The sequence below is a fragment of the Armigeres subalbatus genome, chromosome 2, assembly GCF_024139115.2.
Source record: "Armigeres subalbatus isolate Guangzhou_Male chromosome 2, GZ_Asu_2, whole genome shotgun sequence".
In the NCBI taxonomy this organism is placed as follows: domain Eukaryota; kingdom Metazoa; phylum Arthropoda; class Insecta; order Diptera; family Culicidae; genus Armigeres; species Armigeres subalbatus.
This window is the reverse complement of record NC_085140.1, coordinates 39,488,400-39,511,812: the sequence shown is the minus strand read 5'-3', so window position 1 is coordinate 39,511,812 and position 23,413 is coordinate 39,488,400. Positions and strand designations below refer to the sequence as shown.

General features: G+C 39.5%; 2 protein-coding genes across 10 annotated transcripts in view; one reads left to right on the top strand and one right to left on the bottom strand.

The window, feature by feature from the left end:
• The window catches only part of LOC134218483 (circadian locomoter output cycles protein kaput-like), a 295,619-nt gene extending 287,311 nt beyond the window's left edge, over positions 1 to 8,308 (top strand). For all 9 annotated transcript variants that reach the window (XM_062697544.1, XM_062697543.1, XM_062697540.1 and 6 more), the window contains one exon: positions 6,742 to 8,308. In XM_062697544.1, the coding sequence (XP_062553528.1) occupies positions 6,742 to 7,188 (447 nt within the window). In that variant the 3' untranslated portion in view covers positions 7,189 to 8,308. The remainder of the gene's footprint in view (positions 1 to 6,741) is intronic.
• Positions 8,309 to 19,723: 11,415 nt separating this feature from the next.
• The window catches only part of LOC134214294 (JNK-interacting protein 1), a 41,160-nt gene continuing 37,470 nt past the window's right edge, over positions 19,724 to 23,413 (bottom strand). Inside the window, exon 5 of the mRNA XM_062693706.1 lies at positions 19,724 to 21,546. Coding sequence (XP_062549690.1) covers positions 21,474 to 21,546 — 73 coding nt within the window. The 3' untranslated portion in view covers positions 19,724 to 21,473. The remainder of the gene's footprint in view (positions 21,547 to 23,413) is intronic.

Below are 23,413 nucleotides of genomic sequence, written 5' to 3'. Positions count from 1 at the left end.
AAAATGTTTCAACAAAGTTTTCGAAATTATTCCGGTAAGAATTTCGTATGGTTTTACTAAAAGCCAAATGACTTTCCGTACAAATTTACCCTTTCCATAGGATATTCCGAAGGAATTCCAGGAGAAATGTCAAAACGAATTGATTGCGTAATTTTCTAAACTATTCCTGCTGGGAATGTCTGAAGAAACTGGAATTTCTGGAGAAACTTCAGAATGCATTCTCGAAGAAATTTTCAAAGGGAAAACCAAAAAGATTTCAGCATAGAAAGGAATTTCTGTAGGAACTCTTATAAGAATTTATGATGGAATTTTCAATTGAATTTTCAGAGAAATATCTATTGAAATTTCTAAAGAAATTCCTAGATTTCTCAAAAACTTCTGAAGTTAGAAATTAGCGAAAAATCAGTCAGTGCACAATAATTGTTTAGTATTCTATGACTTCCTCCGCTTGTTCCAAATGTTCAGACGTGTCATGAACGCGGTTCAATGCGGAGAGGAAAGCGATGCTGAAAGGGCTTTTTGGCCGACCCGTTCGGCCGAAAACCCATATGACCCATTCGGACAATTGTCATCTAACGCCAGATGGCCCTTCTTGTCAAACGACCATTTTAGGCAAACGACATTTTTTGCCAAACAGAATTTCGGCCAAGTGACCTAAAGCCATTGCGGTCAAATAACCTATCCAGCCAAACGACTTTTTCGGTCAAATGGCCGACCAAACGACATTTTCGGAGACAGGTCGATCGGCTAATCGGCATTTTCGGTTGAACGACATTTTTAGCCACATCCCTAGACTTGTTCCACATAGGTTTCTGAAACTTATATGTGACCAGATTAAGTAACAATCAAGTTGCTGCAACCATTTTTGTTTGATTTGCGCTGCCCGGGATAACCCATTCGACTACATGACCCTTTCTGCCAAACGGAATTTTCGACCAAACGACTTTTTCTGTCAAATTAACAGTTCAGCTAAATGTCACTTTCGGCCAAAGCGGCTTTTGCTCTTATAACCATTTCATCCAAACGTCCAATTCAGCCAAATGGAGATCGGCTAGATGGCTTTCCTAATGTGTAATTCGGTCAAATGGCTTTCGAACAAATGATCTTCGGCTTAACGGCCCTTCCCCGAACAGTTTAGTGCTGTCGCAAATGTGACTTCCAAGAGAGTTGACATCCTACAACAAGATTGGAGCACGGAGCAACCGCAGGCTGCCATAGTGAAGGGCGGAACAAAAGCGTCGGAGTACATCGTAGCGGAAGATAGAGAAGATCATCGCGCGTGAATGTACCAGATGTTATCTTCACCCGGAATCTTTGGCTTGACTACGGCACTCAACCGGGAACCTCTAGAAGCGAGTCGTCGGTTGTGGGAAGCTTCTAACGCCGATGGGTTGGATAGAACCTGGGTTGATAGACCTTCCGATGGGTTGGATAGACCTTCCACGATCAAAGGTGAAGCTGAATATGTTAACGATTAAGCTAGAACTTGAAACTCACCGTTGGAGTAGGGTTGACACCACCGGAGGCTATTCGAGTAGGCGCGATCTAGGTGGGAGCTGCATGCTCGAAGGGAGCAGTAGAACTCAAATACACAGAAAAAAATAATGAAAACTAATCAGCGCGTAAGAAATACAGACGCGGAAAATTACACTATTCTGAGTATACATGAATCTTTTCCATCAATTTCACCCTCAAACCACTTAAGGCTCTATAAACCGTAATCAATTTGATGATGAAGATGATTTTGTTCTCATTTGCACTAATACTAATGCAATTTTAGCCAAAATTCAATATTTCACTGCTATTCATCAACTTACCTCTGTCAACGTATATTCATGTTGTTTTCATATGAATTTTTCACTCAACTAGCTAATTAATTATTAATTATTTGACTGAAAAGCGCATAAAACTGCTTTTTTCCTAAACAAATTTTCTTATACTAATTGTACACACACCAACTCCGAACGATCGAAACACACCCATACACTTATTTTGAACATGCACTCAGTTTTTCACTTGTTCTTTTCTCGCCATTTTCTTGATTTTATCACAACTAAACATAATTCACTACCTAACTTTCACTTTTGTCTTTGATGTTGAACACCAATTTCTTCACTTCATGTCGAAAAACCAACGAAAACTGCTTTAAAAAAATTGAAGTGAGAGACAAATTTGACGGCCGTATTGTGAATGTTGTAAAATTCGGAACACCCAAATTCACTACCGCATTAGGTGAAATAGTGCGCTCAAAATCTCGGCAAAGCAACTTAGAAATATCAAAACAATACATCGAATATGCTAGTCGACACGCAAACAACTTTATGCATATACAAGAAAAGAATCATCATTTCATCGTTGCCAGATTTATTTAATCAAATAATTATTGCGGTTTGTCGAATTAATCAAATCAACCAGAAAAAAAGAAAAGATTATGCAAGCTTCTGTTGGCAGGGTGGAGAATGGTTACCATTAAATTTAACCGTACCATTCATCCTACCATGCAGTAAAAAAAAACAAAACTACGGCAGCCGAGCAGCCTCGACCAAGCAGACGACAGCGCATACTTTTACTATTTCCTCCCCCCACAATCAATGTTTTCGTAGAATAATTTCTTAACGACAGTAGAGCCACCAAAACTGGCAAATATACATTTAATTAATTCTTACTCATTTTACAGATTAGAACTAATAAATCAGTATCTGTGGCTAGCACTCTTTCAAGGCTGTGTGCCACAGCCTAAAGGCTCCCCCAGACCTAAGCGATTTCATCGTCGCGACGGCGACAACTAGTCGCCGCGATTCTATCTTTGGGTCGCTGCGGGCAATGTTCTATTTAAGCTTCCATACCAACGGTGACAGAATCGCTGTCGCCAAGCGATAGAATCGCGTCGCGACTGTCGCGTCGCGTGTGTTTGGGGGAACCTTAATTCAACTCGATTCTGTTCTATTTGCACTGCGCACAAGAAAGTGTGGATGGATGGCACGAGATTCACGCAGCAGCAAACAAACAGTCTGCGGATGAAGAATAAAAAAGACTTAATTTCGTCATACATTAATTTGGGAAACTGTCTCAGTGTGCTCGATGCACGAAATTTTACCGGATAAAATGTAAATATTTGGAGAATCAAAGTGTTTTACTGTACTTTCCCCCAGAGTGTATGTAATTAAGAGTGGCGACACTGTCAGAATTGGAACAAAATTCATCTGTCATTCCTATACAAAATCGTGTTCCAAACGAGCAGGAGACCTGTCAAATGCGGCACATGTCGCTACTCTTAATTACATACACTCTGCTTTCCCCAACACTTGTATGTTGAAAACCCAGTGGTGTATGAAGAATTTTAAAATAAGTTTCCATATACAAAATATTTCATGAATGCTTAAAAGCAGGCATCGCATTTTATCCCATCATTCGATCTTCTGAGCAAAGATACTGATGATATGCTGGGATATCGATCTTAGTTATCTATCTGCTCAGTAAACAAAGTGTAAGGTTCGCCATGGAGAAAAGTTTTTTCACTATTTTGTTGTAGCAACGCCTTCGCAACGTGAACAAACCCCGAACCGCGCTGGCTATCAGGATCATCATCAAATGCTCTAATGATAATATCTTTCCAGAGTGCTCTTTGATTAGGGATAATAATATAAGATAAAGATAATATCCTGTGCTCAGGTGATATTGCAATGCCTGCTCAAAAGTAAACATTTTGTTGCATCTGGCAACATTATGTAGCAGCTGACAAGCTTTTACCACCCCATTTCCACCCACCTCAAATTTTCGTCACTTTTTCGTACTAATTGCCTCACCAATACTAACAAGCAATAACGTCATTAATTTTCAAAACAGAGTTATGGAGCCTTGAGCCTTAATCGAATAAATAGTGGCATAATGCTATACAAATTGCATACATCCAAGCGAAAATATCGTTTAAAATTACGCTCTTTTTGGCATTCCCTTTATGTGCATTACTTTCGCGTAAATTTCAACAACCTTTTCTATCTGTGTAGAGCGTAAAGAGGGCCAAATGACTCTAGAAGTGGTCCACGATGGAGAGCCAAACTAAAACTGAATTAGGCTAGACAGAACTAAAGTCGAGGATACGCAAAGTTTTTCAAATTAGGAAAGGTCCTAAATACACGAAGAGCGTTCTTTTTTTGTTGCCACCGAATATTGACGCAGCACTTTTTGCTAGAAAACCCCGAAAGCTCTTTTAACGGCTACGCTTCATATATGTAAAGAGTTACGGGTAGAATTATAGCAGAGCAGAAATACGTTGCCGTCTGTATGTTGCGTGTTAGATCAATGTGGTTGATCGATTGATGCGGCTGGTCACTTCCAAGCTTAAGAGCTTAACCGGGATCTCGTCCTTCCCAACAGTTTTATTTTTTTCACCTAATTTATTAAGATGCTTCTAAACCTCATCCAGCTTGACCGTCGCTGACTATGTCCACTCTGCTATATAATACACCTTTGTTTTCACCGTTCAACAAATCTACGAAGTGCTCCTTCCACCAGGCTGCCATCATAGTCTTTTCTGTCAGCAAATACCCCTCTCGGTCATTGTACATGGCGGACGTTGGCGTTGAATATTGAAACGCATCGTTCAATTCGTAACTTTCGTGACGTAATCCGAGTCAATATTCGGGCCTCTGAAGGACCTAACATCTTTAACATCCGAGAAATGCGGTCCATCGATCAGTACATGGTTCAACTGAGAAGAAATGTCAGCCCACTGGTTTTTCCATGCGTGTTTGCGAATATTCTTCCGTGCGAAACAGGTAACTGCTGATTGCTTTTTCTCTGGCAACATAACCATAATTGACCATAATTTCTAGTAGCGGAATGAAGACTTTCCGTGCCAATGTTACGGAAAAAATGGTTTTTCTCCAGATCTGCGCGTTTACATTCCGTTTACACAAGAAGTGTACACATGAATGAATATTGTTAAGCTTTTACAACACAGCAGACTTCGATGTGCTAGGGAACGTTATCCATTTGCTGAAAGAGCATCGAGCGAAGATAATATTAAATGGAAAATTCATTAGAGACACTAGGATTTTTGCAGTTGAGGAGGGCCGGACCTCAAACGGCTCCCATAATGCAGGGTAGACACCTTTGGGTGGTGTGTAACGGTGTAAGATCTACCACGGTCACATTGTCAGCTACAGACAAATCCTGACCCAACGAATACTTTCCCCAATATCCAAGTCCGTGGTACTTATAAGGGTGTCGCTGAGTCGGGGGAAGTAGGAAGTATCAACACTTCCTTCCCTTCCCAAGTTACGGCGAAGATAGGCATGGAGGAGTGATTATGCTCATGCTTTTGTGGTTTTCGGTATCTAGATTGAAATCAAAGATCACACCCACCTTGATTTCTGATAGTAATATGAATGGTGATTTCAAAACAAAAACATGATGTATCACTAGTGTCCAATCTACGAAATACACTGAAGCTATGCTATGCTATGCATGAGGAGGGCCTGAAATCAAATACTCAGGCCGATCGTACGCAATTGGTCCAGGATAGAGTCCAGGACCGGCCAATCGGCATAGACTCATCACGAAGGACCTGTAGCTTTTCAACTTTTTCAAGCATAACATAAGGTTCACTGCCCAAGTAGGTAGCTGGAGTTTGCATGCACGATGTTTCAGTGCGAATGCAATAATAAGCACCCAGCATCAATTTGAGATTCACACGTAACACCGTCTGCGTTCACGTAGTGTTAAAAAGACGCTACGTGATCATTAAGCGAAAGAAGAGCGATTCCTCGATCATCATGTCATTGATGCCATATACAGTCGCCTCTCCACTTCTCGATATCGAAGGAACCATCGAAATAAGGAGAGGTCGAGGAATGGAATGGGTACTAGATCGAGAAAAGCGCGTTGCTATGAAAAACAACAAAACACATGTTTGTTTGTTATTGCCCCAAAGTGATCTAGTAGCCTAGAAACTTGAATATATCGACAGAACACATAAAACTAAACAAGCTAATTAGCTTTGGTTTCAGATAAAATTAATAAAATCTTCATGAAATTTTAAAAAAGATTCTATTGGCGTCCATGTTGTCTATTAATGTCTCGAAGAACAATCTGATCGTACATCATTCTGGGTTGGAAGTTGTGATGTGATGAGGATTTCTCAGCGAATTTCAGTCTACATTTTCAAAACATGTAGGTATTGAAATTCATTGCCATGGTTTATATATAATTCCTATATGTACTTACCGATGTTTACTATCTAGACTAGATCAATGTAGCCTTCCGGGATTCGAAGGTTTTTATGAAAAAGTGAGGAGGAAAGTTGGAGCCACACGCTTGGCTCTGTTAGTTCAAATTGCAGATCGAAAATTTCCAAGGCTTTTGTACCATATGTGACTGATCTGAAATATGTCATTTGTTGGAATCGTATTCTGCGTATCAAAACTGCTGAATGATCATGTTTAGCTGCCGATGTAATGATGACCAGCTTCTGCATAATACCAATTACCAAACACGAAAATAGTAATTCGAGGTTTAATTGGTGTGTACTCAACATTTTCCTGCTAGTAAAAGTGCCCCAATTTGAATGACTTCAACTAAGCAATTCATAGATATCAATAGGTCGGTTGCCACTGTTGCACATTCTAGTTGGATACTGATTTTGCACCGGAACTGAATTAATAAACTAAAAACTATTTAAAATAATAAAACAAAGACGCTTTCTATGTAATCGCAAAATTCCTTTTTTCTCTCCTGCAGGAAGCATCACACGAACAACGAAACGTGCTGCAGTCAATTAAGCACGAGCTCACCCAGTTCCAGTCGAACAACAACAACAACAACAACAACGGTAATGTCGGAGACGGCACTGGACCCAGGAGATCCATCGGTGTCAACGATCTGCTGCCCAGTGGTGCCATCGTCGATGATCTGGACCAGCCCTCGCTGATGATGGATGACTTCCCGAGTGACAACTCGAACCTGATGGCAGACCTGGACAACAACGGTAGCCTCCTGGAGGGAGGATCGCCGCTGGAGTTCTTCAGCTCGATCAGCACGCCGCTGACTTCGCCAACCACAGCCACTGCTTCGGTCATCACCTCAAGTCGCTCGGTTACCGGAGCGGGTGCCGTTGGTGGTGCCAGCGCTGGAGCAGCGGCAGCCGCCGGTTCATTCTACCAAGGTACAGACTTGAACCCGAGTTAATGAAGACTACGGCTGTGGGGAGAATTTGTCGAAATCGGGAGTGGAGAATGAACCAAGCGCGAGCTTATGAATTCAATTGAGTTCCTCAAATGTAGGAGGAATTTTCTGGATGTTCCACGGTGCGCTGTATGTGTGTAGTGTGAATGTGTATTTTGTTATTAATCTAAACGAGAGTGTTTATAATGGTAGCTTTTTAAGGAGTCATTTAAGTGCAAGAAATACAAAGAAACCAAGCTATTGTAGTCTACACGATATTGTGCATATAGTTTTACGTGTTGTGTAAATCAACGATTAAGGCAAACGTGAGTGATATGAGTTTTTCACATTGAAATTGATAGTATTGTTCCCATCCACAAAAATTTTTCCGCGTTATTGAATATATTATTAACGAAAATCGTACCTACGAGAATATAGATGGCAAGAGATATAGCGAATGAGTCTTATATTTAGGTAAACAAATGGTACTGTAATTTGTAAGTTTGTTGGTAGTTTTTAAAAAGATGAAACGTGTTTTATTATGAACCATCTAAATATATATTTTATTTAGTTTATAATTTTCTAGCTTTACACATTTGTAAAACTCAAATAAATGGAATACAAAGGTTTAACTAGTGCCCATATGCACCCGTAACATTGATTTTGTTGATACCAACACTGTAAATAACCCAATAGGAAAATGCCCCTTTCGGGATGGTTACAAACTCTCTTCTAAACTTTAATCTAGGCAAATTTTGCATTCTATATGAAGGTTCCTCGGTAAAAAGCTTTTCACGAACCGGAAAAATTTAAACCACACAGATTAGGTCCAATGGATTGTTCAATGTGCTAACAGAATGATACAAAAAAGCAGGATGAAAACTTTGACAAACCCATAGCTATTAACGGCAAAGCACACTTACCCTCAAGAAACCATTTCTAAAGAAATCGAAGGAGAAAAAGTCGCGAATATTTGTATATTCGGGCATTATCTGTAGTGTTTACTTTAATGTTTAAGACTAAACCCAACCAATAACCTTCAAAACAACCAACCAACCAACCAATCATCCAAACAAACCAACAAACTCAAACTAAAGCACATGGTGTAATAAATGGAGAAAATAAAACAGAAAAACAATCACAAGTTCGTTGTGTGAAGAGTGTTTCGGTCCGCGACACCGACAAAGAAAGAAAATTCATGTCAACTCCGTAGACCAGTGTGCCACTGTTTTGTGAAATATATCCCTAATCAAGTTGAAAACCGGATTGGGAGACTATCGAATTCGAAGTTGGAATTTAACTAATATCGTAATACTGAACTTATTTTTGATGTTATCAAACCCTTTCAGGACGACTTTTTTTACATGGCTTTATCGTACAGATTTGGGTTTTTTCGCTCGATCCTGCCAAAACTAGTATAGAAAGAACTAAAAATGTGTTGAAATTGTTTTTTCGGATTTCCTAGGCCGTTCAGTTTTCCAGATTCTGACTATCAGTTTGTGCAGACAAGTAGCTAGCTTTTCCGAGCCCATCTTGATGAGCTCAGCTCCGATATCATCCTCACCAGCTGCTTTATTGGTCTTTAGCTGTTGGATGGCATCCTTAACTTCCCCCAAGGTGGGGGCTGGTTGGCTTCCATCGTCCGCTGAACTAGCGTAGACATCTCCTCCGCTGCCTTGACTCGTAGTGCTGCTTCCACCTTTCGATCACCACACGTTCGTTCGTCAAGATGCTCCCATCCTCATCCCTGCATATTTCTGCTCGCGGCACAAAGCCTTTGCGGGATGCATTGAGCTTCTGATAGAACCTGCGTGTATCTTAAGAACGGTACAGCTGTTCCATCTTCTCGCACTCCGCTTCTTACAGGCGGCGTTTCTTTTCCTAGAAAAGGCGGGTCTGCTGTCTCTGCTTCTGACTATAACGTTCCACGTTCTGCCGGGTACCTTGCTGCAGCGCTACCGTCCGCGCTGCGTCCTTCTCCTCCAGAATCTGTCCGCACTCTTCGTCGAACCAATCGTTCCGTCGACTTCGTTCCATATACACGACGTTGTTCTCCGCTGCGTCGTTAATGGCTTCTTTGACTGTATTCCAGCAGTCCTCAAGAGGGGCCCCATCGAGCTCACCCTCTTCCGGCAACGCTGCCTCGAGATGCTGCGCGTATGCAGTGGCGACATCAGGTTGCTTCAATCGCTCTAGGTCGTACCGCGGCGGTCGTCGGTACCGAACATTGTTGATGACGGATAGTTTTGGGCGCAGTTTAACCATCACCAGATAGTGGTCAGAGTCGATGTTAGCGCCACGATATGTCCTGACGTCGATAATGTCGGAGAAGTGCCGTCCATCAATCAGAACGTGGCCGATTTGTGATTCTGTCTGCAGTGGTGATCTCCAGGTGTACCTATGCGGGAGGCTGTGTTGGAAGTAGGTGCTGCGAATGGCCATATTCTTGGAGGCGGCGAAATCAATTAGTCGTAGGTCGTTTTCGTTCGTCAGCCGGTGAGCGCTGAATTTCGCAATAGTCGGTCTAAACTCCTCCTCTTGGCCAACCTGAGCGTTCAAATCTCTTATGATGATTTTGACTCCTATGATGATTTGATCCTCAACCTACACATTCTTTCATTGATCGGCCACCAACCGATCACGCGCCTTTGCATATCGCCCATCACTATGAAAGCTGTTCCCAGCTCGTGTGTGTTGCCGCAGCTTTGGTAGATGGTATGAATACCTCTAAACGTTCGCACCATTGATCCCTTCCAACAAACCTCCTGCAGCGCTACTATGCCGAATCCACGGCCCTTGAGCACATCTAGTCCCTTTTCGTTGCAGTGGTCTTCGCCGATGGTTCCGATCCGTATTCTCTTGTTGATTGTTCGTTGGGTATGTTTTTTTAAAGGCAGGCTTTCAGGGCCTGCCACCAAACCACACAAGTGGATTGCCAGCGACCATATACTTCGTTTTGCTGGTATTGATCGTGAATCCAATCCTCGCTGTCTCCCTCTTAAAAGGCATAAAAGCCTCTTCCACGGCACGGCGATCAATCCCGATACTATCGATATCGTCCGCAAGTTCCAGGAGCATATGCGATCTTGTGATAATGGTACCGCTACTTTGCACACCAGCTCTCCTAATCGCTCCCTCGAGCGCTATATTGAACAGAAGATTCGAGAGTGCATCACCCTGCTTTAATCCATCTAAGGTAACAAATGACGTCAATATTTCATCCGCAACCCTTACACTTGATTTCAATCCGTCCAACGTTATCAGCCGTATCAGTTTCGCCGGAAAACCATTTACTTACTTACTACTACTACTTACTTTACTTCATCACTTGTTCTTCATATTCTTTCTTCTTCCTGCGGTGGGTTCGTTTTTCGGCTGCTCTTGCTTCCTTGTACCGATCTCTATTTGATCGGGTACCTGATACCAACATCCGGCTTCTGGCAACGTTCTTCTCATCTGCCACTCTCTGACACTCCACATCGAACCAACCCGTCCTGGGTCGCCTCTGTGCAGTGCCTACCACTTCCGTGCTGTTGTGCTCACCACTTCATGGATCGACTCCTATAGATCGTTGATGTTGTCGCTAACGTTGATTGCACTTATCCGTTCGTCGAGCTTCTGGCGGTACCTTACCTAGCCGATACTCCTTTCGCCGACAATTGCTGGATATTTTCGCTGTTATCTTTCGTTCGATACAGTTGACAACCGTGATCGAATTTTACTGACAACGAGGTAGTGATCAGAGTCAATGTTCGGACCTCTGAATGTCCGCACACGATAACATCCGAGAAATGGCGCCCATCCACCAGAACATGGTCTATCCGGTTGCAAATTTCGCCATTTGGTTGTCTCCAGGTGTGCTTTCGGATATTCTTTCGTGCAAAGTAGGTGCATGCTCTCAGAAGCGAAATCTGACTGGTCTCAGAAGCGAAATCTGGCTGCATTTGACTGGTCTCCTAACCGTTTGGAACGCGAGTGAACGATGAATCATGTTCCAAATGTGACAAATGTCGACACTGTATTACACCCACTTTAAGATATGCTATTTTATTCCGAACACTCGTCTTTATATGGCCGTTTTGGCTTTATTCGTGTAAATTTTTCGCCATACAAATTTCTGGTAGTTAACTTGTGCTGGCTATTTGCACATGTACATTAGCTCCTAATTGCTGGCAGCGGCGGGTAGGAAACTGGCCACTGTTGGTAATTCATTTGCAAATTTTTCAAAGTTTCCTCCGGAAATTCTTTAAAACTTCCTTGGAGGATTCTTTGGAATTTCTGTAAAAAAAAATCGGAATTTGCTCGGCTATTTTTTCTCAAATTTCCTCAAGAAATTCTTCGGTATTTCTCCCTGCAAATTCTTTGTAATTCCTTTGGTAAATTCTTCAAAATTTCCCAGCAGTTAGTACATTTATGGAAAATTTTCTTTCAATTTCCGCACTATTTTTCAAAAATGTTGTTAACGAGTAGTATTCATCGAGCGCTTCGACAGAAAAAAAAACATGCATGTTGTAATTTTGCGCATACGTCACTTTCTCAGATTACGGCAGATCAGCTGTTTAATCAAACTACAAAGATGTGCTAAATAGTGATCTTTGTTATTGCAACAATGCGATGAAAGTTGGATTTTGTAAAATTTGATGGAGCTCTACACTGCCGTCCCAAGCACAGTTGTCCTATGTCGTTTTTAGTTGATGGCCTTCTTGCTACCCTGGTGGCCAACAAAAGAATCCATCAATGGATTTAAGAACTAGAAAAGACTGCTGACAAGCCAAGCCTTGATATCTGATAGAGGAATAACTTGTATGTAGGGATGAATCGATACAAGTAAATACGAGTAAATACTCGATACTTTTGAATTGATACCAAGTACTTTGGGAATCGATACTTTGATGTCCAATACCAAGTAAGTATCGAATTGAAGTAGTTGAATCAATTGAGTACTCAATTCGAAATATAACAAATCTAATAAAGATAAATAGAAACTTTTTTTTGCGTAATACTAACATTGATTAGTATTTAAATCGAATAAATACTTTCAAGTATTTATTTTTTTTCCGCTCAACACTTAGTTCTGCTAAATGCGATAAACTATTAATAACAATTGCAAAAGCGTACATAGTCGTATTATGATCTTGTATGATCAACTTAGAATTGAGGAACGGAAATGTGGTCGATTTTAAATCCAATTCAATTAGAATTTTCTCAAAATTAATGATAAGTTACTCAAATATCTTGTTTAATTTTGGCTTTGCACTAATATTTGCAGCTGTTTTCTAGTAGTCCCATTGAACAGACGTTTTCATCGATAGGAACATGAATTTCAAATACAGTCACTATTAATGTTGTGATTAAAAGTAACAATTGGTTTACATTTAAAATGTGTTTCGCTGTTTATACACCCTCGTGGTTAGTTAATTATAGAATCGATGGACAAAAAGTAATGGGAAAGTGGTTAAAGAAAAACCTCCCGGAATTCAAATTTAAATCTACCCGCGTTTTCAAGGGCACCACTCAATACGGAAGCAACGTACAACAATTACTTTCATTATTTCAGCTTTTTTGATTACAGCTTAATTATGGATAACTACTTGCTGGTGACAAAACTATTTTTTCTTCCTATTTATACTCATATGATACGAGTAGGTATCGATACTTTTAATTCGATATTTAGTGGTATCGATACTTATATTCGATACTACTTTGAAGTAAAAGTATCGATACCTTAGTGGTATCGTTTCATCCCTACTTGTATGAGCAAATGCGATGCTGCCAGCACAGTGGGAAGCTGGTAAAAACCCGACATGGGACAAATATGCTTGGCACGACAGTACAGCTACTATGGGAAGGAAGGTTAAAACCAACATCAGGAAATATTTTCAGGAGTTCCCGCGAAAGTTCCTCCAATAATTCCACTAGAAATTCCTCCTAAAATTGCTCCAGGAATTCCTTCGAGTATTACATTCCTCAGAAAATCTTCTAAGAATTCTCTCGGAATTTGTCCAAGAATTCCTGAAATAATAAGTGGAGAAATTTCTGGAGATATTCAAGAGGACTTTCTGGAGTACTTTCCGTAGAAATTCTTGGAGGATGTTTTGGAAGAATTCTTGGAGAAATTTGTAGAGGAATTTCTCCGAAAATTCCTCCAAAATTTCTTTTAAAATTTCTTAGGAGAGTTCCTTCAGTAATTTCTAGAATAATTTAACCGAGAAGTTCTCCGGGTTTGCTGGAGAAAGTTCTAGAGAAATTTTCTAAGGATTTTCTGATGGAGTTTTGAGAGAAATTCCAGGATTATTTTGGTGAGATTTACCATGAGGTATTCATGGAGGAATTCCTTAAGACTTTGTGGAGTACAAGTCCTAGTATTTTCTAGAGGATTAATAAGGTTAAAAACAGAAATCCTAGAGGAATTTCTAGAAAAAAAAAACCTCGGATAAATTCACGGAGGAATTTCTTTAAAAACTGTTTTGGAAACTCTTTCAAGAGTCTCTCCGAAAATTCCTAGAAAATATTCTACACAAATTCCTCAGAGAACTTTTCCAGAAATTCTAACGTTAACTCCTAGAGGAATCACTATGGAAATTCCTTCAGAAATTCCTCCGAAGAATTTTTCAGGTATTCCGGAAATTATTTCAAGAATTCCTTCAATTCGTCTTTCGAGAATTTCAGCACGATTACTGCAAAAAGTTCCTGAAGAAATTTTCGGTGGAATTGCGGAAGGAATTCTTAGAGGAACTCCTGGGGTAATTCCTAGACGAATTCCTGGAGTTATTCTTGGAAGAATTTAAATTCCAATAAAATGCAATTCAATCCACAACCAATATAATTCCAATCCCATTCCAATTCAAATCCAATCTAATTGCACTCCAATCCAATTCCATTTCAATTCAATTCTATCTAAATTCCAATGAAATCTTATTTCAATCCGATTCCAATCTATTCCAAATCTAATTTCAATTCAACTCTACAACATTTACAATCCAATTTCAGTCCAATTGTAAAACTTCGATCTTATTTATGTCCAATTCCATTCAAATTGAATTCCAATCAAATTCATCTAATTCAGTATTCGTGAAGAAGCAACGAACACATCAGCATATGTACAAAGAAAACTACGAAATATTAGGGGAGGTGGTTCGGTTGTGGGCGTTTCTTTTGTTGAGAGAAAGCAGATACTGTTATTCTGACATCTGTCATTCATTTGCTATCGAAACACGATGTTTTGTGCAGAATACCGAGTTAGAAAGACACCTCTACTATGAACTATGAACAAATACATTTTTTCTACATAAAAATCAACGCGAAAATTTTGTTTGACCTTTTTCAAAGTGTCATAAAATGGTGTGATTGATTTGAAAAAGTGAGCTCAAATGCGTATTCATACGGCAAATTTAGTCTATTTTGTGGTTCAATAACGATCGCCATCAAAATTTCAGCTCGAATTTTTTTTTTCATCACTTTCCTGAAACGCTGCTAAATTCGGTTATGGGCACCCTCTTTTTATTGACAAAACGTTCAATATCACTGAGTTTATCAACAAACATATTAACAAACTTATTTTTATGCTTATTTTGCATTTTCTTCGAATTATTTAGTCATAATGTATTGTAATAATAATAATTTATTGTAATAATTGTAATAATAATAAGTAAATATATTTTTGCCTGTGATGTATATAAATCACGGTGACTTTTTTAATAACTTTATTTCAAAAAATTCGGCATGTCTGAAATTTTGCCACATGACAGAGAAGGCATATACCTTTCATTTGCGACCGGGATGTAAATAATCTGTCGGGGGGTCTAGTACAACTTTTTTTTAAAGTTAGATTATCGTGTTTCATAGCGAAAACATGTACCATTCCCAAATTGTTCTTTGAATCATTCGGAATTAGAAGCATGAACGCATGAGTATAAATAAAAACATCCAAAAAGAAGTAAAAGCGCAGCAAAAAAAGCCGTTTTGTAAAAATAATTTTCCATCGGGACGAAGTTCTTCAGGTCAGCTAGTACTAAATATTTTGGCACCCCTAGAGTACTGGCGGAATTGACAAAGTACAACCTGACCACCCGCTCACTACGGCCCTGATGTGCGTCTCCAACGCAACTGATTATTTTTGTCTGTTTGGTTTATGACAAACGCGCATCCCGTGTTGTTCCTTCGTCGGATCTCAAGTATATAAGCAAATCAGTGTCCGAGAACATAAAATTCAAAATGAAACCGAAAAGCCACGAGGAAAATCAAAACTCAGTTTGTGTATTGTGTTTAAAGAAGAGCAGTTTAAGAACAATTTCCGAAAAATCTAAGCATCTCATCAAACTTCATTTTCTGCCGGATATCGAGGTAAAAAGTTGGTACTATCCCAGAAAGATTTGCAGTCGTTGCTCGTTCTCGCTAAGTGAGGAAAGAGAGAATATAGAAGTTCATCGCTATGAAAATTATTCCGCGTTTCCACAAGAAATGAGATGATTTGTGCATGTGACGTGTGTGCCGCTAGTCGCGTAACCTTACCAAACCTGTCCAATCTCACGAAGAAGGCTAAAAAACGTGGGTGGCTACAGATACAGAATTCAAAAAAGCGCGTACTGCAAAGTTTTGCACGGCATGTTTTTCGGAAATAGCACAAGGCAAAAAACATACGTGTTCCCTCATCGAACGACAGAAAAATCTTCTGGAGTTTTTGCGAGGTGAGCATCCTCGGGCCGGCGATTCAGTGGTAGCAGAATATTTGAGAAATAACCGAGCTGATGATGGATCGATCGCTCTTTCCAACATAAGAGGACGACCTTCACTATGGACATGTGGATCTTCAGGGTCATCCACAAAGAAATGTCTATCCATGGACGGCATGATGCTCATCAAAAACGTATGTGATTTAAGCACCAGGAAAACGTTGAGACTTAGCAAGGCATTCAGGGGAATGGACATTGAAGTGCCATTGCATTTACCCCAAAAGCTAACAGACGCCAATCAAAAGTTCAAAGATTTTTTCTCTTTGGAGCACATATCTTTTAATGTTGAAAAGGATAACGCATCTGAATTACGAGTGGTGATGAAACCCGTCGTATATTGTACTGATGTGAAAGGCCTTATCGAGTTTGTGCTAAAGGAGAGGCAGATTTCGAAGACTAACGTTTTCTACAAGATTGGTGCTGATGGGGGAGGAGGATCGTTCAAAGTAACTCTATCTATTGTCGAAAAGTTGCGGAGCATCTGTAAAGGTGAAAAGGATACGGGAGTTAAGAAACTATTTCTGCTTGCAGTTGTTCCCAACATTCCGGAAAAGTATGTAAATATTGTGAAAGTTTGGTCAAATCTGTTGAAGTTAAACGAATTGGAAGTAATTGCGGCGGGCGATCTCAAAATAATTAATCTTTTACTCGGATTAATGGGTCATAGTGCAACATATCCTTGCCCATATTGTCACACTAGCAAGCCTCTGCTTTCTCAGCAATGCAAGGAACCGCGAACGTTGGGTTCCATCAACGATAACTGCGACAAGTGGAAAGAGGATGGTTCTGACGACAAACGAGCGAAATATTTTTACAATTGTGTACAATATCTCTTATTGTATGGCGTACACAGTCAGAAAACTGTTTTGATTTGTCCACCTCCCGTTTTCCATATCGTACTCGGCATTGTAAACGCCATCTACAAAGGAGTTGAAGCTATTAATCCGGAGGTTGCTGAACGGTGGGTGAAAGCCAGTTCTTGCCAACGGCACAGGAAGTATGGCTTCACTGGCCGAAATTGTCACAAACTGATAGATAAGAGGACCATTCTGGAAAATAATGGACCACTTGGAGTGCTCAGGACCGTATGAATGCAATAAATTGATTCTGTTCTTGTAATAAAATTGTTTGATTGAAATTTACAGGTGCTTGACAGCTTTGCCGAGGTATTTGCTGCATGCCTGTAAGAAAAGTTGGTTGCTGGATACGAGATGAAACTTGAAGAATTTGCAAAAAACTGGCTTCCAAACAGCTCCAAATTTCATATCTTACGCTACCATGTTCCAGAGTTTTGTAACGCTACAGGATCTGGATTGGGACGATACGGTGAACAGGCCAGCGAATCCGTTCATTTTGACTTTGGATTGACCTGGCAGAAATTGAAAGTTCCGGAGTCATCTGACCAGTACGACGATCGTTTGCTTCGTTCCATAGTTTTGTACAACAGCGATCACATTTAGTCATTTTTCCTTATCCAGCACATAAATTCTACTACATTTGTTTCAAAACTGAATAGAAAATAACTCAAGTATCATTAAAACAACTGAACTTATTATTTATCAGCCGCTAACCAATCTACCTATAATATTTTCCATGTGATTTAAGCACGAGTTTGGACGCCAATGGTCATCCATAAATCACGTGGATACATTCTTGTGATTTACGATACCGCTTACTTTTCCTCCGAGATCTATTGTTTCCATAACTTTGTATGGACTAAGATCTCCAGCGAGACTCCTCTCTCCTGTTCCCCCTCACTGTACCCCCCCCCCTTTCACCCTATAATCCTCACCAAAAGACCTCGTGGTTTATGGACGACCATTCATAAATCACGTCACAAAAAAGATTTCAGACTCATTTCATTTTGTAATTTGTTCTCAGATGTAAGTTAAATTTAAATGCAAAAATATTTGATATAACCCCCCCCCCTCCTCCTTTTCCATCCCCCTTTCTTATTTTTTAGTGGGTACGGTTTTACTATTTCTCCTCATCAAGTATAAATTTAAAATAATGCTATGCAAATTTCAGCTTTGAGTACTTGAGAACTCTCATTCAAAGTTCATTTTTCATTTGGAAATTTAAACATTTTGATAAAAAAAACTTCAAAAAAAAGTTGCACTAAACCCCCGACGGATTATTTACATCCAGGTCGCAAATGAATGGTATGACTCCCCTCTGTCATGTAGCAAAATTTCAGAAATGCCGATTTTTTTTAGTTGAAGTTGTTCTACAAAAGACACCTTGAAATAAATGCAATATATGTAAATTGAAGGAAGAAGCTAAATCTAACTTCCTAAAGTGCTATTTTTGACCTTTCTTAAGTGATTGTTTTCGTTATCCTCTTCAATGCATGAGAAAGTCATCATCACTGCTAGGTGGATCAATCTAGGTTTTTTATTGTTTCATGACAATTAAAACTAATAAAATACCTGGGTGGATTTCATTCGTTAGAAATGCTAGTACCTATTAGGTTGGTAAGAAAATAGATCAGAGTGCGTTTTTATATGATATGCAGATTGTTCGCGAGAATCAGAAGCTTTTGATCTGCTTGTGCGGTCGATATGTGAATAGATTTTATTAATCGCAATGCTGTTCTTGGAAAACATACCTCAGAGACGTTTATTTAAGAATATCAAATTTTCTGTCGGAATTGAGTGAAAAAAGTAGATCAGGTTTGTTTGTTGCTTGAAAGACAAATGTTCAGCATTCAGAGGTCACGTACAGTCGTGATTTATTTAGTAGGCAGATGGGTCGGCTGGTCATGACATAATTTGTTCTGCTTTGTGCGGTTAGCAGAACGATCGCTCGATCATCGAAATGTTGTTCTGATTTGTGCGGGTGAGTAAATTAATTAGAAAGTGAAGATGCAGTTCGCGTCAATAAGCAGAACGATCGGTCGGTCATCGAAAATATTGTTCTGCTTTGTGCGGTTAGCAGAGAGATCGGCTGGTCATCGACAATTATGTTCTGCTTAGTACGGTCGGTAATTAAAATAATTAGTGTTCGTTCGATTATGTTTTGAATTGATCAAACTACACGCTATACACGGCATACCGTTTACCAAAACGAACCCTGCCACAATACCTACCCCATATATCCAACATCCCAGTGATTTCTCGTGGAAGTGCAGATGACTCGTCGACACATTGAAGATGATGTTAGTCCCAAACTTCATCTGTTGGTTCTCTGTGTAATAACAGCTGACCTGGCAATAGTGGCAATAACGGAGTAGCAACCGTGGGCGGTCAATCATGCTCATGCTCATGCTCAAACTGGGTGGATTTCATTTGTTGTTCTTAATTATTAACCGGATTTTCAAGGGTGCCCACAACCGAACCACAAAACTGAAATGAACAAAAATTCCCAATTTGAAAAAATGACAACAAAATGTTTCAAATCGATGAAATCAAACCAATTTCTTCTCTAGCAGTAAGGTTGTACATCTAGCTTTCCATTGGTATAAAAATGTAGACATAATACCAACTAGAACCAAAGTTATGGACATAACTCAAAAAGGTGCCCACAACCGAACCTTCTCCCCTACGTTTGTTGGAGCTTTGGTTGTAGCAGCTGTTCATCAGACGGGTGTACAAACCTGCTCCGTCTAGTGTTATACACGCTTGAGCCATTCAAATAAACGAACTAGTAAAAGAAATCGGATGAGTGCCAAAAAGTGATTTTTTGCATACAGGTTTCGAAATTAATATTTTGGACTTGACTTTTGACACATCTATTTGCAAATTGCAATGCCACGGCGTCCCATTGATGTCTGCCACTCTTCATAATAATGGATTTCGCACAAAAATAAACTCTCAACCGGTTGAAACTTCATCTTCAAATGTAGTTTTATTTGCTCCAGTAATATTGTTCATAGTGGGCTTCTAATTTCTCTCTGCGTTATGACTGTTCTACTATAATCAGTGATGTAGTAGGTATGTATGTAAGTTACACTTTATTGCATCAGGAGAAGTTAGTTAAGGTTTCCATGTTAAGTGACTAGTCCTACTGTCATTTATTGTTCGGAAAAGAGAACTTTGCAGTTTGCTTTTATTTGTGTGTTTAGTGTCAACTTTTGAGAAATTATTCTGCAGTGTGATAGCATTGAATTTTTTTACCGATGAGATTTGTTAATTTATTATGAGTGAATATTGGATGAGTCTAATATTTCATTGTTCTGATTTTTTTCTCAATAATATTATGTGTTGATTGAATTTTTTTTTCGCAAACATCCAATACTTAAATTAGATGAATCTGAGTGTTTAAAGTTGCTATTGTATGAATACAAATTATAAAGCATTCTTTCTATACATAACAGTTTTGAGTATTGTTTTTCCTTTTTCATATTTTTCTGACATAATATGCACGATTTTAACGTTACCCTTTTGTAACTTCGCAAATTTTGGTTGGATTATATATGACAATAACATTTTTTCCGTAATACCATGAAATATAGATGATTTAACTATATACGATAAATGCCTTTTCTCGCTCACTCATTGCTCACTCTGCTACCGCTTTGCTCATTCTATTACAAATACGCTACTCACTTGAATGCTATTTTATATGACTAACTCTCAAGCATATGCAACTGCGGCAACTCAAAAAGTGGACCATACTGATGAATTAATGAAATTTATTGAAAATCATACTCTCGAAAATGATCATCAACTAACAACGTGGCCGACCAAATGTTAACATAGATTTTGCTGGTGTTGTTCATATTGGAATGCAAAAGTTTGATTTCTTAGCAGTAGATTCACAGCGGCAAAAATCCCTCTGTTCGATTCTTTCCTTTCGACCTAATAAAGACTTTAGGCAACCGTTCAACGCGCTTCTAGTAATGTGTTGTATATTTGAGTTTTCTTGTTTGTATGAATATAGCTGCTGCTCTACTCAACCTGTCTCATAAAAATACTTCCTTTCAGCTTTACAAATTTAGTCTAATATGTACATAAATAATCATACTTACAAACAGCTACGGTAAGAGAGCACATGGGTTGCGTACAATTGTATTGACAGCAATCGAAAATATAACCTGCCTTTCAATGATGGGAATGTTCTGATAAATGAGCATTTTTTCTAGTACTATGTCATACCAGCACCACTAGTAATTTAGCAATAAAAATTGCTGGCTGCAGATTGCAGAAACATTATGAGAACGTCCTTGAAAGATTGATAATTGATGTTAAGTAAGCAATCGTTGATGACTCGCAGATGCAATAGTTGTGATGATAGGAAAGTTTTAATCAGACATCGTTTGTTGGAAGAATCTCATTACTTTCATTCAGAATGAAATATCGGTCCCTTTATTTTGATGTCATTCAGTGACGATTAACTTCAGACCGTTGTTGGATAGCGAAGAGGAAAATTTGAAAATTGTCTAATGACGCGACTCGTGACTTGCCGTATCTCCAGTGATCGTCGAAATTAATGCTCCGTTTTTTAAGATCGTATAAGAAACAATAAATTTGCAAAAACTTCTGTATCTTATCTCTTGTTGGAATGGGAATAACATTACTCTTTGGTTCAAAAGTACTCTTGTGTCTTCTCTTTCCAATACACTCACGATTCCACTGCTTACTCTATGTAAATGTCCTCGATTGGATATGCAGTTTCTATGAATTTTTGATAGAATCGTTGAAATGCTCTCCTGAAAAGAGAAAATAATAAACATTCATGAGAATAGTGATGGTTAGAGATTATGAAAGTGCGATAAAATTCCAGCATAGTTATATTTTTCACGTTGGTCACGATTATGGGACATAACGAACAATACTTTGACTCCAGTTCCATGCTGTCAGTCGCTTCGATGTTAATCGCTCCTTTATATGTCGCAATGAGGACATTTATCATTATGCTTTGATTTTCGCGAAACGACTTGAAACGTCTGTTTTTAGATAGCCAGCGTCCATCAGGCAGGCGTTGGGAACGAAGTCGGTTGCACAAACTGTTAACGAAGAGTATGAAAAATAGCGGTCTAAGGTTGCACTCGTTTTACGAAACAATGCAAATATTCGGAAATGACGTTACGTTTGTGTTGTAAGTCTGCGTTCCACCAGGGCTACTTAACTGTCCAACGGTCGGAACATGTATACAGATTGTAGTATGCCTGCTGACCGTGTCAAATCTGTGGAACGCTAAGATGGACATGTCAAAAAGGTTCCACCAAAGATTTGTTTCTAATTCCTAGTTAGAAGTGATGCGTTGGGATCGATACAAAGGACGACGTCCGGACGTCGTATGTTCAAACGTTAAAAACATGAATTATGATGGTGATCCCCTCCAACTTTACGGTTGCCGGGCAAGCAGTGGAGAAGGTACGAAACTTTCAATATCTTGGCAGCCAGTTAGCGATGGACGGTGGAACCAAGATCGACAGAGAAGCACGGATCAAGAGGGCTAGGGCTGATTTTGCGAATTTACGAAATGTATGGAGATCCAATCAAATTAGTCAACGCACCAAAATTTCGAATATTCTACTCAAACGTAAAAATCAGCAGAGATTACTCAGAAACTGCAAGTATTTATCAACCGATCTCGAATGCTGAGCTCCATCGACAATGCCATCAAACACCGATATCGATAGAAATTCAAGAGCGTATTTGGATGTGGGTCGGTCACACTTTACGGAAGAGCGGAGACGAAATCTGCAAGCAAGCAAGAATCCAGCAGGACATCGTAGCAGAGACAGACCCCTGGGCTCGTTGCGGCGTAGCCTCAACAAGGAAATAAAGGAATTCGACAGGAATCTAACCTGGGCCCAGGTCAAGGCTAAAGCGAGCAGCCGCCCAGGATGGAGATCTTTTACGTTGGCCCTATGTACCCCTAGGGGTGCTCAGGATACATGCGAGTAAGATCAGGTTTTAACATCATGGATGCTGCTTGGATGAGCTCAGCTTTGTTGGTGTTGCTTACATTGACATACGAGGCTGCTCGTGGGATTTCCGCACTCGACATTTCTACCGATAAAAGTCGCTTGGAAGTTGCAGTTGCTTTGATCATGGTACACCCTGGATTATCAACAAAATATCGTGAATAAAGGCCGTCTTCAGTGTTCGTAATGCAGTCGAGTCAAGTTGAGGTCGAAAAACGTAGCTGTAAAGATTACAACGAGGTGGAGTCTTATGACAGGTGCAGACATTTCATTAGGAGAATTTAATGATTATCTCCAATAGAAACGTTTCAAAATGAGTTCAGAAATTGGTGGAATCACTCAGTTCACCGTAAACGATGTTTTACATCACGCCCCGCAGATCATTGTTTAGATCTGGACTTCCTGGTATACTGGGGTCCCTGGGTTTTATCAATTTCTCGGTCTAACTTAATTTTCACATCTTTTTAAATACCATCTGGTTTCCATTTTCAATTTTTTCGTGGGTTCAACTAGTAGAACATAAGTACTATAACGCTAGTGGCACTGTAGCCATTAATAATATTATATCAAATTATGCTTCTATAAGCTGAACTTGGCTGTTTACGATGTACCATGTTGTAATAAATGTTTCATTTTACCAATA